We start from the raw sequence: 13,964 nt of genomic DNA, 5'->3' as shown, positions 1-13,964 counted from the left end.
CAGGATGGCTGAGCTCTCCCTCCTGAAAGGCCACCTCCTGGCAGGCTAGAGAAATCAAAAGGCCAGCACCCTGCTGACAACCCTAACCTCTGAACTCAGGACCTGGGGCTGCCAAGAACTAATGCATGGGAATGGGGAAAAGATATCTTTTGACACTCAAAGGATCACTGTGCTGAAATAGAAATGAAATAAAGCCAAGATCTTGATGCAGGGGCTGGGAAGATGGCTCAGTTGGCCAAGTGTTTGCTGTACTAACCGGGTGGACCTGAGTCTAATTCCCAACACCCAGGGGAAAAGCTAGGCATGGTGGCACAAGCTTGTAATCCCAGCGCTAGGAGGCTGAGGACCCCTAGAGCGCTCTGGCTAGCCAGCCAGCTCACTCAGCAGTCTCAGGTCCTGGTGACAGAGGGTGTCTCAATAAAACCAAAGTCAACGGCTCCTGGGTTTGACCTCTGGTCTCCACATGCATGCACACCCACACACATACAAACATGCGCACACACACACAAGATCTTGACAGAAGGAATTCAAAACATCGCCACTGTTATTAACACCATCACCTCTTCCTTATTTGTCCCTTCCCCTGAGGCTTAGGTGACTAGCCCTTCTTGGCACTGTATTTCAGAGAGGAGTAAAAACACAGCCACATTTGGGACTGACCACACAGGCATCTCTGGAGCTTTGTGGGAAAGGATCGGAGAGCTCCCAGCCCATGTGCATGCACCCACACAGGTGACACACCTCTCTAGGTCCCTTCTTCAGCGACTTGCCTTCAAAACCATACAGACAAGCGGAGTTATTCTCCTTAGCTACTCTGCCAAAGTTCCATCAAGTTTCTGTTGCCTGACAGGCCCTGGATCTGATGCTGGGCCCACAGAAATACTCCAAGCCCAGCCCCGCCCCTAATAAAGTCACCATTTAGCAGTGACATAATTCTTCCACCCTAATGTGCCCACTAAAAGCTTTTAGACATTTACTGTTGAATCACTATCAGGATCCTCCCCAGGAGGGGCACACCTTCTTTTCTGGCAGGCAAGGCCCAACTGCCCACAGGCCCCATCAGGGAGAGGAAGGGGGTGCCTTCCTTCACCAGTCCTGAGCCTGATGGAAGCCCCCTCTCCCCAAAGGCCCAAGTACCTACTTTAAGAATCATCTTCTCACTAATGGAGGGAAACAGCCCAGAAAGAAATCTGAGAGAAGATAGGAAAAAGCCACTCTCAAGGAAAAAAGTCAAGGGTGTCCCGTGGGCACAGAAGAAAGGTTCAAGCACACTCAAGGTGGCCTCACAGGCCACACGGCATGGCTGGACTCAAGTTTGTAGACCAGTTGGGCTTTTGGGTCAGAGCTCTGTGGCAGGTGTGTGAGGTCCTAAGAGCAGCCCCCCGCCAGCTCCTTCAGAGAGACCCATCTCCCAGGCTTCCTGGAGAACTGGTTGCTTTACACCAGCTTCCATTTCTGGCCAGAATGTACAGACCAACGGAGAAGAATGGACTAAACAGCAGAGACATCTGTGTGGCTCAGAGACGGCTCTCCTGTACCATCTTTCAGCATGCAGGCAGCTACACACAACTGTTTCCCTGCAGAATCCTCCAGACAAGGCCCTGAGCAAGAAGCACTGGTTCTATTTTCTAGGTAAAGGGAGGCAGCTTGAGTCCCACAGTGAAGAGTCCGACCTGAGGCCTCACAGCTCAGCATTCCAGGGCTGCTTCCCATGCAGGTTCAAGCATGGTGTCTACAGCCCCTAACAGATACGGTTGCTCGGCAACACTGGATAACAACCAACGAAATGCTCAGCATCTGTCTCTTGGATGGTTCTCATAGAATCCCCCTCTACCAACTCAGCTCTCACTTAAGGAAGTACACATTCATTCGGTGAGGGGAAGAGGGTACCAGGAGGATCAAGTGTCTGTGTCAATATGCTGGGTAACCCCTACTCCATTAGAAAGGCCTCTGAACTCAGAGCAGGAAGTCCGGCCCAACCTCAGCTGACGTCAGCTTTCTCCCCAGGCTGAGAGGGCTTGGCATAGTGGACAGCTCACCTTCAGGGATGGCATCCTCCTGATACACAGGCCGCAGCAACTGCAAGGGAAAGACAAGAGACCCAGCTTCAGTCCCAGGAACGGGGCAGAGCAGTCCAGCAGGTAGCTGCCACACAGACCTGGGGTGTCGCAGGGCAAGAGGAAAACTCAGGGGTTCTCTTAAGGGGCAGAGGTGGAACAGAGCTGAAAGAGGCTTCATGCACCATGAAATTGTGGCCCTCTGAGAGACCTCAACTTCCTTCACAGCAGCTTGTTCCAAAGTGCATTCCACGGATCACCAGAACCGTGGGACTGCTATACACCACAGAGGTCTCCTCACCATCCAGTTTTCTGTTTGGGAGACATGCTTAGCCTACCACATGGACCCAGTGCCCTTCCACAGCCAGCTGTCCATACCTGGCTTCCAGGGTTCAGCGGGGCCAAGATGATGTAGTTGGGGTCGGTGGGGGTGGTGGCCCGAGACAGTGCAGGCAGGGTGTGCTGGCCGCTGCGCTTGCCCACCTCGGTGTAGCGCTCCCAGCCACCAAGCAGTAGGCCATCGGAGCTGTCACACACCAGATGGCAGCTGTGGCGCTGCTCAGGACGGGACGGGGCCCCATGGGTACAGTTCTTCTCCCTCTTGTTAGGGGGCGACAGGAGGTCATGTGTGGACTTGCAGGAGGCCCGCCGCAAAACTCCACCATCTGGCCCTGGCTTGATCTGGGGGACCACACGCCACACGAGCAGGATGATCTCACTAGGGCAGCTCCTAGAAATTCCACAGAGAAGTTCAGACTTGGGGAGACCAGAGTCAGTGAGGGTAGGAAGCCTGCAGGGCAGAGAGCAAGTGAAGGAAACCAAGCAGGAGCAAGCAAATGCAATTTTCATGTAGTCGTTCTAGAAGCAGACCAAAATGGACCGTTAGGGTGTTACCCTCACGGAGTCAAGGAGCTCAAATATTTTACAGACTAAACTTTAAATTGTGCAGTAGAAACATCTGCGCTGTCTACACACCCTTAAACAAAGGGTTTAGCCATTCAGTAGCGTAATTAGCTGAAGTGGAACCGGGCCCCTGGAACCATGGCAGGAACCATGGGGTCTGTTCAGAGAGTCTTTCCTGCTGCGTGCTGTGAGATCAACATTCATCGGAGCCTGAACCTTCCATTTCCAGGCCAAGAAACGGATTCCCTGAGGAGCGATGTAAATTGCTCACAGCTGGGCAGAGAGTAGAAGGAACAGAGTAAAGCGAGGCAGAGTGCCCGGGGCCAGGTGGGGAGGATACGCCATCCGCCGCCCGCTGCCCCCTGTCACCGGATCTCGTGTGCCAGCTCCACACATTTCCAGTGCTCCACGGGCCTCTCATTCAGCTGTAGCACTGTGTCCAGCTGCTGCAGCCCTGCTCTCTCTGCTGGGCCCCCTGCAAGGACAAAGAAAAGAGCCTGGAGTCCTTCGCTTCCCTAGTGACCGTGGGCAAGGACTGACACCTTTTCTCTCTGTTGCTCTGTCTGAGAAAAGAGGTGCTGAACTAGGGGGCTGTCAGAGGTAGCACTCCTTGCCCATGTCTCCTCTCACCCTAGCTGCACCCCCGACCCACCACTGTCTCCCTCCAAGGGTCTCCTGGAACAGTAAGGAAGTGATATCTTTTTTGGTGGAGGAGGTGTGTGTGTGTGTGTGTGTGTGTGTGTGTGTGTGTGTGTGTGTGTGTGTGTGTGTGTTTGAGAGTGTGGGAGAGGGAGGGAGAAAGAACATATGCACACATGCATATAGAAGCCAGAGGACAACCTCTATACAACAAGTGTCTTTCCTCAGGCACTGTCTTTTCTTTCTTTTTCTTTTTTTAAAGACAGGGTCTCTCATTGGCCTGGGACTCATGAAATAGACTACTCCAGCAAGTCCCAACCATCCTCCTTTCTCTGCCTCCTCAGCAGTATAATTACAAACACAAGCCACTATGCGTGGCTTTTTCTTTTCTTTTCTTTTCCTTCTTTTTTTTTTTTCCGGCGTGGGTTCTGGAGACCAAACTCATGTTCTCGACTTTGCAAGATGAGTACTTTGCTGACTGAATTAACTTCTTATCTCTGCTTGTTTTGTTTGTTTGGTCTTTGGGGTTTTTTTTTGTTGTTATTTGTGGGGGCGGGGAGGGGCAGAGTCCCATGATACAGGCCCGGCTAGCTTTGAACTTCCAGGATCTCTCTCATTCCAGAATCCTCCTGTGAGCAGGGGCTACAGGTCTGAGCCACCACACCCAGCTAGGAAGTGGTGAGTGGGCCTGGAGATGGGATGGAAACTCGTAAGTGGCTTTCATTAGACATCACAATTCAAGTTTAGTTCCTCTTCAGAAACCACCGGGAATCAAAAGTACAACACCTATTTTCATTTCGATAAAACAAACGAACACAAATGGGTCTATTTTCATAAACCTCAGATTCACCTGTGGGTCATTTAAAAATATTATTCTTTTCCTTTTGGAAACCCAGACCCTGATCCAGTGTGAGGCCCCCTCCAGCTCCAAACTGTCTGCAAAGCCCAGTTGCCTAGTGGGAGGGTGGGACTGGCGTCCTTCGCCATTCGCTTACCAGAATCCACAGCCTGGACTCGGACCGGAGAGTCACAGCAGATGGTGAAGCCAAAGCCGTCTTTGCCCCTCGGGATAGTGATCTAGAACACAGCCCTGCCCAGTTACTCCAGAGTTTTCCAAGCTGGCAAGCCTCTAACCCCACCCCCCACCCCCAGCCACCTTCCTCTCCACAGGAACCAGACCTGAAAAGGAGCCAGCCAGTCTCTCTCTGCCCCTATCTGAGACCCAGCATCTTAACACTGACTAGCTGCTGAGAGCTCACGTGGAGGGCAGAACTGACTGGATCTGGGAAAAGGATAAACCTTGCCCCTTGTGGTGCTAACAGCCCCAGCTCTTTACCCAAGAGCCGTCTAGAGTTGTACACCTCCTCTCCCCACCAGCTGCCTGCCTCCCGCCCAGCTTCCCTTCCCACCAAGGTCTTGGGATCTGGCGCAGGGTTTGCCTTGTGCTGGGGACCCACAAACAAAGCTGAGCGGGTGGCCATCCTCCCAGAGCACAAAGGAGGGAAAACTAGAACATACTCTCTCAGCCTACGGCCAAGTGTCAGGGGAAGAGTGCTGGGGTTCACAGGCAGGCTTGATCAGAGCCTCTGGGCAGTCAGGAAGAGAGTTCCCGAGAGAGGAGGTAGGCACAGGCAGAGCCAAGGTCTCCCGGATAAACCAGCACTAGCCACGGGCTTCACTCTGCCTGCAAAGGGCTAGGTGTGTGGGAGGGCCCCAGCCCCAACTTTCAGAAGTTCCATCAAGGGACCATCCTATCCGGATTCTCTTTGCAGACCAGCATTCTATAATCCAGCTCCTGCTGTGTGTCATGCACTGCTGAAGCACATGGGACAGGGGCCCCTGGGGAGTGGCACTTGGTCTCTGGCTACTAGAGAGGACAAGCCCACACAAAATCTAGCCCGAGAAAAGTAGGCCATGACAAGCAACAGAGGAGAAAACAGTGCTGTACAGCAATCAGGCCTGTGTGACCCCGGACACCACGCCTGTGCCTGGCAGAAGTTCAGCAAAGGCTTTGTCCCTTAGGGTGGTGACAGCATCTGATCTAAAGAATGTTTACATCTGGGGCTTCAGAAATGATTTAGTGCAGTGGTTCTCAACCTTCCTAATGCTGCGACCCCTTAATACAGTTCCTCATGTTACGGTGATCTCCCAATCACAAAATCACTTTCTTTTTCTACTTCGTAACTATAATTTTGCTACTGCTATGAATCGTAGTGTAAATATCTGATGTGCAGGATATCTGACATGTGACCCCTGTGAAAAGGTCATTAGACTCCCTAAAGGGGTCGAAACCCAAGGTTGAGAACAGCCGCCTTAGCGGATAAGAGCACAGCCACTATTCTTGCTAGTACTAACACGTGAGTTCTAGTCCCAGCTTCCATGTCAGGTGGCTCACAATCACCTGTGACTCCAGCTCCACCGGGGCCCAGCACCTCTGGCCTTCATGTACTCATACCCACGCACACATATAAACATAATTTTTCGAAAATCTTTTAAAACAAAACCTTCAAAAAAACAAAAAGGATGATTCTGTGTGCAGCATGGCCCATTGGCTCATTCAGATGATTAGATCAGAAAATGGCTTCAGAGGGAGTCCCAAGATACCCTTAGGAGAGGGAAAGGTCCGGGTGACTCCCAACAAGGTACAAAGAAAAGGTATCCCGGCTAGGAAGAGGAAGAAAACAGTTCAGCCAGCCTGGACTAGGTCAAGGGCGTCAGCCTCGTGCAGAACCGGCTGTCTCTTGGAGCTGGGCGCCCGTATTCACCTGATGGTACCCCGAGGCCGAGGCACAGTGAAGGGGAGCAGGCAGGAGCCCAGGGTGACCAAAGGTCCCCGAGGCTCTGCTTCCCACCAGTCCTGGGCCTGGATTCAAAGCAAGTTTATAAAACAGGAAATCTGACAGACAAGGGGGAGGGGAGGGGGCAGGAAAATACCCTGTTCCCATAAGAATTCTGGGAAAACACACAGCTAAGACAGGAAGAGAAGGAAAAAGTGGAAAGAAAGCTAAACAAAGCTGGGAGTGAGTGTGGAACTCTGGGAGAACGAGATGCCTCTAGTTGCCAGGCCAAGAGAGGCCTGGAGAAGACAGTGGGAGCCACTGTGTGGGACTCACAGGGGACTTACAATCCACTGGCCACGTCACACTGACACCCTTCCAGCCCTGCCCCGGGCCTACACCACAGGACGATGAGGATGACTCCTCCTTTCTGGAGGGTGAGCCCCAGCTCCCTGGTCTGAAGATGAATGTGTTTCCATATTCTGGTGCTCTAGTCCAGGCAGGGACAGGAGCCTCTTCACCTCCCTGAGTGTCACCCCAGGGAACAATCCCATCCCATTGGCAAGCAAAGGAGCAGCAGGCAGGAGAGGGGATATAAAGAAAGGAGAATACCTCCTGGCTTTGTGGGAGAAGCGGACTGCCATGGAGGCAGAACTGTACCATCATGATCTCTGATCATGCATGCAGAGGGTGGTGTCCAAGAGTCTGTCCATCACCACATCCTAAGGAATACAGCTTCAGCAGGCCCATTTTACAGAGAAGGTAATCAAGGCCCAGAGTGAGAGAACGCTCTCCCACCCCTCCTCTCTGACCTTGGGCTCAAGGAGGGAGACAGTCCCCTCCTGACTCTCAGCAGCTCCTGACAGGTGTCCTTCCCAGGGTGGTTCCTTCTCTTCCTGTCAAGGGCATGGAGTGCCGTTGCTCCTGTGTTTCAGCCATGCCAGCGCCTGCCTAGTCTCTGACGTTCTGCCACACCTGGACTCCTGTCCCCAGCTGCCGCCAGCGTTTACTGACCACTCCCTAGAGACGGGCGGCAGGCACAAGCCGTGCACTTTATAGGAGTCATCCTTCCACTCGCACAGGCTGGTCTCCGTTACATTACTCCTATTTTAGGGACAAGGGACTATGAATTGCTCAGGAGTGGCAGCTAAAGGGGACCAAGCCGGACTAGAGTCCTGGTCCCATAAAGTTTTGTGCACCCCAGCTTCTAATGCAGGAGACAGCTTAGTCCTTGTCCAGAGCTTGGGTCCAGTCCATGTGTGTACCAGGTCCCACTCGGACTACCAGCACATCCCAGTCTTCTGGCCCCTTAGCCCAAGGACACCTGGGATTTCATTACCTTCCATCCAGTGCTCACCCCGCCCCACTACCTAAATGCTCTTGCCGTGGGGACTGTTCAGTCCAACCGCAGGAAAGTAGGAAGCATAGGTAGGGATGAGTAGGGCAGGATCTGAGAGCAGAGGAAGGACAAGAGGAACATCTGGATACCCGAGTGACAGAGGCAGGTACAGGGAACCCGTGGGCATCTCCCTGTGACCTACACCCTAAGGAGTTAGGACCTAGATTCTAATGAGGGCCTTCTTCATGTTTTAGCAATCAGGAAATTGGTGTGCCCCCTCCAGCTTGGACACCACAAATCTGGGTAATCTTTTAGCTTTATAGCCAACCCATTCCTATTTCATAAGAAAGAAAATCCTAGCGGTGGTGCTCATGCCTTTCCTCCTGGTACCCAGGAAGCAGAGGCAGGAGAATCTGTGAGTTCAAGGACAGCCAGGGCTACACAGAAAAACCCTGTCTCAAAAAAAAAAAAAAAAACGAAAGAAAAGAAAAGAAAAGAAAAGACAGACAGACAGATAGACAGAAAGAAAGAAAGAAAGAAAGAAAGAAAGAAAGAAAGAAAGAAAGAAAGGCCTAGTTCTAGAAGAGTCTTAGGGGAGAACGTTGCCATCACTCCGGCCTCTGCCCTGCCTCCCAGCCCAGAAGCTAAGAGACAGCCTCAGTGAAGTTGGACTCTAAGGCCACAGCAATGTGGACCCACTTCAAGGCCGCAGGGAGGAAAACATATGCATACACAGTATTCTATCCTATCTCACACAGAAGCACACACAAGGGACGAAACGGGTATGGCTGCCCACCAGAAACGGGAAAGTCAGCAATACCGTATCCCTCCGGAGTCCCTCAACTTCCCGGCCCAAAAGCCATTGGCAATCTCAGACTTGACATGCCTTTTTAAAAAAACAAAACGAAAACAAAAACAAAAACAATCACTTCCTTCCCAGATGATAAAAACAAAAAATCAGCTAAATCATCTCATCAAGGATGCCAGCCAGTGGTTAGGACACACAGAACTGGCCTGGGCTGCCTGTAACATGGGGCGTTAGGTAGCAGACAGGGCCGTGGGTCCAGCCTCTGCCTCAAACTTCCCCCCGCATATCAAAATGTGCCTGCCTGCCGGGGACAGGAGGCAGCACGGACGGCCTTGTGGAGAGAGAGATTCTACATGGATGAGCCCCCATCCCTGACTCCCCAGATCACGCGGGACCCCAGAGGAATCGGGCACCCACCTGCCGGTAGCGGCGTTCTGAGCACACCTTGCAGAGCCCATTGAAGCGGTTCATGGCTGCGGATCCTGCCTCAGCTGCCTCCCCATGAAAACCCAGCTCTCCCCCCAGCAGCGGGAGCCCGCACTGCGCCCCGTCAGCCTGGCATGACCGCCCTGGGAAGCCCGCCCCACAGAAGAATGGCAGGAAATCACCTCTCACCTCCCCGAGCCCTGTCTGCGCTGTGTGCCTCTGCAGATAAGCCCGAAGGCTTCCTGAAACCTCAGAATGACAAGGAAGAGAGAGAGTTTTATATTCAAATTCCTGTCAACTAGTTAGTATTCCCCGGGCCCGGCGGGGAGAGGGCGCCTTTGTTCTGGCTGCATTCTCTGCCCTGGGCCACTCTGTGAGTCCAGTGTTCTCACAAACACCCCTCACCGAGAAACTCAAGCAGAAAACACGCCGCTGCTCTGTAACAGCACACCTCCCTGCCAATCCCAGGGTCCCCAGGAGCAAATCCTGTGGACTAACCCGGTGGGGACAATCCGGGATGGCCTAAGCACGGTACCCAAGTCAGGGAACACAAAACATCTGGAGACTGGTGGGCACTCCGGAGCCACTTAAAAGTCAGCTTCTTCGTTCACAAAAGTGGGCTGTGTAGAGGGGCTGATGGCACACAGATGTGTAAGTGGGTTCCCAGCCACGGGGGCACCACCCTCCACATCTTAACAACAAAGAAATAGAAACCAAGAGTGGCTACAGCTGAACGCCAGGTTAGAACCCAGGCACTGCAGCCAAGTTCCTTGTAGTTCCAGGATCAGGTCTTGAGAGTAGCACAGAATGAGCCCAGCCCCCTCTGCCCTCCTAGGAGCCCCTGGGAAAGCCCACCCGCTCACTCATGTTATTAGAACAGAGGCAGTCCCTTGGTTTGGTTGCTAAGTGATCATGGGTAGGTGACCTACATCTCTATGTCTTTCAAATGGATTCAAATAAGCGAACTCTTATTTTCCCAAACCTCTGCCAGTCCCTGCCTCTGCTGAGTGCTATGGACACCTTTCAGGTGTATCAGTCCCCAAATCCAATGCACTTGAGAACAGTAGCCTTAGGGACATGGGACAGTCTGCAGAATCTAACACAAAGTGGGTCTTTCACAAGCCACCTGGAGACCTGCAATGTTGATGTCCAAGTAATTCCCACATATTACCAGGGTGGCTCCATAGTCACTACCCCATCACAGACAGTGGGGGGAAAATCTTTGGAAACTATCCCTGAAGCTAGAGGAAGCTTTTAAACTCCACATGAAGCCATAGAAACCACATCTGGCAAGTTACCCTAGCACTATAATGGGAGCTAGACATTTGTACAAGGCAAACTGAAATTACCTGACGTGAAATAGAAGTGGTAGTTCAATTCCTCAGGCTCACTTGCTACAGCCAAATGCTAAGAAGCCACAGGCAGCAAGCTGGTACTATGCTGGGCAGTGATATTCTCAACAGTATGTTCCACAAGGGCTGAACCAAGGCTCTTTCCCAGGACCCAGTGCCAGGCTGGGGTCCATGCAGGTGTAACCACCCCATCGTGTGTGAGGGGATAGATGAGTGCAGCCAATGGAGAGGTTTCCTAGATTGCTCAAGGAGCATCCCACATCACGTCTCCTCAGTGATGTCTTCTCCACACTCTAGAGACAGCACAGCACAGGGCACACCCTCTTCAGAGGCACTGTCTACCTCTTGCTGCCCGTGTGGCCACAGTGACATATAACCCAGGGATCTGTACGTCCCCTTATCGGTAAGGTGGGGTGGTGAGGGTTAGATCACAGTAGCACCCAGGGGATAACTGGTCCCTGGGAGTTGGATTTTCCTTCTCCCAGTTAAAGAAAACCATGAGTCACCGTGAGAGGTTCTCTAAAGAGACTGAGTGAACTTTGGACAGTTCTTCTAAATCCCTACATAATGTTCCTCTTCAGATTCAAAGCTATTAGGAAGCTAGAAACCCATACCTTTCAGGTTCAGAGTCATGGCTACTCTCCAGCCCGGGCAGGCCTAACCTGTGAAAATGACATGGCCATGGTCCTAGGAGAAACAGGGGTTCTGGGGACCTGGGGGAAGGGAGGATTCTGTTTCTGGAGATCAAAACAATCTGAAAAATCCGGTCACCTGTGTTTCCTGGCTCTCTCCCACCCTTGCAAAGGTCATGAATAACTACATACAGGGCAGTGACATACCTTTCCAAGGACACACCTTAGGAAAGCCAAGAATCCTCCCTCACAATGCATGACTTGCTGAGTTCCAAACATCAAATACTACCCTCTTTCACAGCCACTTCTGGGGTCAAGAGGCTGACAAAGAGGGGATCGGAGACCCTGGATCCATGCCCAGGTTCCACCAGCCCCAGCAGGAATGTCCCCACCTACCTGGAATTTCTCCCCACTCTCAGGGTCCCCAACTCCTGGCATTCTCAACAGCATATCTGGAAGGTGATAGAGCTGAGTCAGAAAGTTCCTACGGGCAGGAGGGCCCATGCACCAACCAGGGGTGAGAGTGTCAGAGCCATTCCTGGCTTCCAGATAGAAGAGTGCCAAGGCTCGGAGTAAGCAGAGGCTCAGGAGCCAGGGCTGTGAGTAAAAGAACAGGACTGAAGGGGCATGAAATCCAAGCCCTGAGCCTCAGGCTCACGGCAGACCCTAAAACCATGCCTGTAGAGGTGAGATCCCCAAGGTCAGCAAAGCCTCACAGATGAGATACAGAACCTTGAGAAGGAGACACTTGGGAAGTAAAGAAGCTTCTGTGAGTGAGGCAGGGGACTGATCTGTGTGAAAGGGCACAAACTCCGAGGAAAGCTCATCATATGGTAATAATGTCCTGGGCATGGGGTAGCCTGTGGTCCTATAGCAGCTGGAAAGAAGTCCCAGGGAGGTGAGATTCATGCTCCACTCATTAAGGGTCAGGGAGCTTCAAGGGGCTCGTACACACCTCTCAGGGGCTGGAGCCGCCGCCTAGCCACCTTGAGGTGCTTGGTCCGGCCCAGGTCCTCCCCTAGCAGATAATACCAGCCACTGATCTCCTGTCATGAGAGAAGGAAGGATATGATCAGACCAAAGAGGCAGAGGGAACAGGTCAAGGTACCACTAACCCCTCAAAAACAAACCAAACAACAAAAACTGCAGCTGGGCATCATTCCTCAGATGCTGATGGTCCAGTCTCCCCGTCCAAGGCTACCACCTACACCAAGAAGCCTCCCCTGATGCTCAGGACAGAACTGGTTCTCCCTCGGCCTCTTAGCCCTGGAGAACAACTACGGACTCGCCTGCCTCCTGCCTCCAGCCAGGCTCTCGGACGTACCTAATATTCAGCCTGGTAAACAGTAGTAGGTGCTCATTAAATCCATGTTTACAGAACAAAAAGATAAGCGTGAAGAGCAGTGGAAAAGGCCACAAAAGCAGGTACTCGAGACCTCTGTGCAGTCTCCGTGAGGAGCACCTTCTCACAGTCCTCTCCACGAGGAGAACCTTCTCACAGTCCTCAGAGAGGATGGAAGCCAAAGCTGCAGCCAGGAGATCCGAAGGACCTCCACACAGCCATCTTGTGACTTCACTCCAGGACACAAAGCTAAGTGGCAGGGACACAAAACAGGCCGCGAGGACATTTTCAAGATGTGGAGCAGGGCACCCACCCCTATTCGGAGCTTCCGGTTTGGGGCTGCAGTACCTAATAAGGGCAGGTGAGCGACAGTGACCCAAAGGAAGGGTCCTGTGAGCCCCGTCTCAGAGGGAAGGCATCAATGCCAGTGCTGCCCCCTCCTGCACCCACAAGACAGGTCAAGGGGACCCTTTTAGAGGGGCACCAGGGGTGCCAGTTCCCTTCACCCAGAGCAGGTTAGGAGTACCTACATCCCGTGGGACTTGCCAAAACACTTCATGGCATCCTGGCATCCAGCAGACTCCGCACTTCCTAGGGAGCCTGGGGCTGCCAAACTGCCCTCTGGAAGGGGACTCAAACCCTTAGCCAGCCCAGTGACAACAGCAGCCTATAACTTAGGTTACCAATGCCTGCCTCAGTGGAACACCATGTGTCAAAAGGAACAGCTCAACCTGAGCATTTGCAGGGTTGGCATGAGTGTACCAGCCAGGGTCTAGGTGGGTGGGTGGGGGCTATTGCTCCTGAAGCTTCCTGCCAACTCACCTTGTCCGGAGTCAAGAGGGATCTCACCCCGAAGCTCATGCAGCCGATGAGTGCATGCTGCCTAGGAGAGGAGCAGAGAGTGAGTCCCCTGCTGTCTGTTCAAAGAAGGTTACTGTCAAATGTTCCACAGTCTACGTGTGGCTTCCTGAGGGCACCTCCACCTGCCTCTGTTCCTTCCCACTTTGTGAGGTGGCACAGGAGTTCTACTCAGTTTCCCGAGGAAAACACCAAGCTTCATTGGTCCCCTTCCCAAGGTCACAGAAGAGTTCGTAGTCGGTTCTGAGGGAAGCCAAGCGTCCCAGGCCTGGGCAGATGCTGCATTCTCTGATGCTACGGGAGCTCAGGACTACCTTGAGTGTCTTAGCTGTTCTGGTGCTGGGTAGGTGGAGAAGACTGTCTCCGTCAGAGTCTCTTAGCCATCACCTCAGCTGGGGACATGCAGTAAGAAGAAAGTTATGGGGCCTCAGCTCACATAGTTTTTGCTTTGCATCCAAGCGGGACCTTAGCAGTTCTCGGGTGGCTGGAGACCAAGTTCCAGACATACCTAACACACAAAAGTCACAATGACCCACAATGACCTGTCTGACCTGTCAGTGGGACAGGCAAGCATGAGCCAAGGTCAGACCTCATACATTGTCAGACTAGGGTCAGGGTAAAGCTCAAGCAGGGCTTCTTGGGTAACAGGAACTCAAAGTGCCTAGAGAATGTCCACCCACCAGGAACTTATTAACAGCTTTTAATAAGGATGGTACCGATCAATGCTAATAAAATGCCAAAGCTTGCTGTTGTCAGAGAAAAGGACCCGTACAAAGCTGTAGTTTCATGGGAAACAGAACCACAAAAGACAAACAATGGCTGTGTCTGGCA

The 13,964-nt window shown here is 52.5% G+C and overlaps 1 protein-coding gene across 7 annotated transcripts in view; it reads right to left on the bottom strand.

Moving 5' to 3' along the window:
- Positions 1–13,964, bottom strand: part of Rgs3 (regulator of G protein signaling 3) — a 140,910-nt gene that overhangs the window by 76,061 nt on the left and 50,885 nt on the right. For 5 of the 7 annotated variants that reach the window (XM_059254443.1, XM_059254440.1, XM_059254445.1 and 2 more), the window contains exons 8-15: positions 13,098–13,158; positions 11,889–11,979; positions 11,330–11,385; positions 9,139–9,198; positions 4,595–4,676; positions 3,330–3,435; positions 2,436–2,787; positions 2,040–2,079 (exon numbers count right to left, since the gene is read on the bottom strand). In XM_059254443.1, coding sequence (XP_059110426.1) covers positions 2,040–2,079; positions 2,436–2,787; positions 3,330–3,435; positions 4,595–4,676; positions 9,139–9,198; positions 11,330–11,385; positions 11,889–11,979; positions 13,098–13,158 — 848 coding nt within the window. The remainder of the gene's footprint in view (positions 1–2,039; positions 2,080–2,435; positions 2,788–3,329; positions 3,436–4,594; positions 4,677–9,138; positions 9,199–11,329; positions 11,386–11,888; positions 11,980–13,097; positions 13,159–13,964) is intronic. The other 2 variants (XM_059254444.1, XM_059254446.1) reach the window with 1 other exon arrangement.

This window comes from Peromyscus eremicus, chromosome 2 (assembly GCF_949786415.1).
Source record: "Peromyscus eremicus chromosome 2, PerEre_H2_v1, whole genome shotgun sequence".
NCBI classification, from domain to species: domain Eukaryota; kingdom Metazoa; phylum Chordata; class Mammalia; order Rodentia; family Cricetidae; genus Peromyscus; species Peromyscus eremicus.
This window is presented reverse-complemented; position numbering and strand designations above follow the sequence as displayed.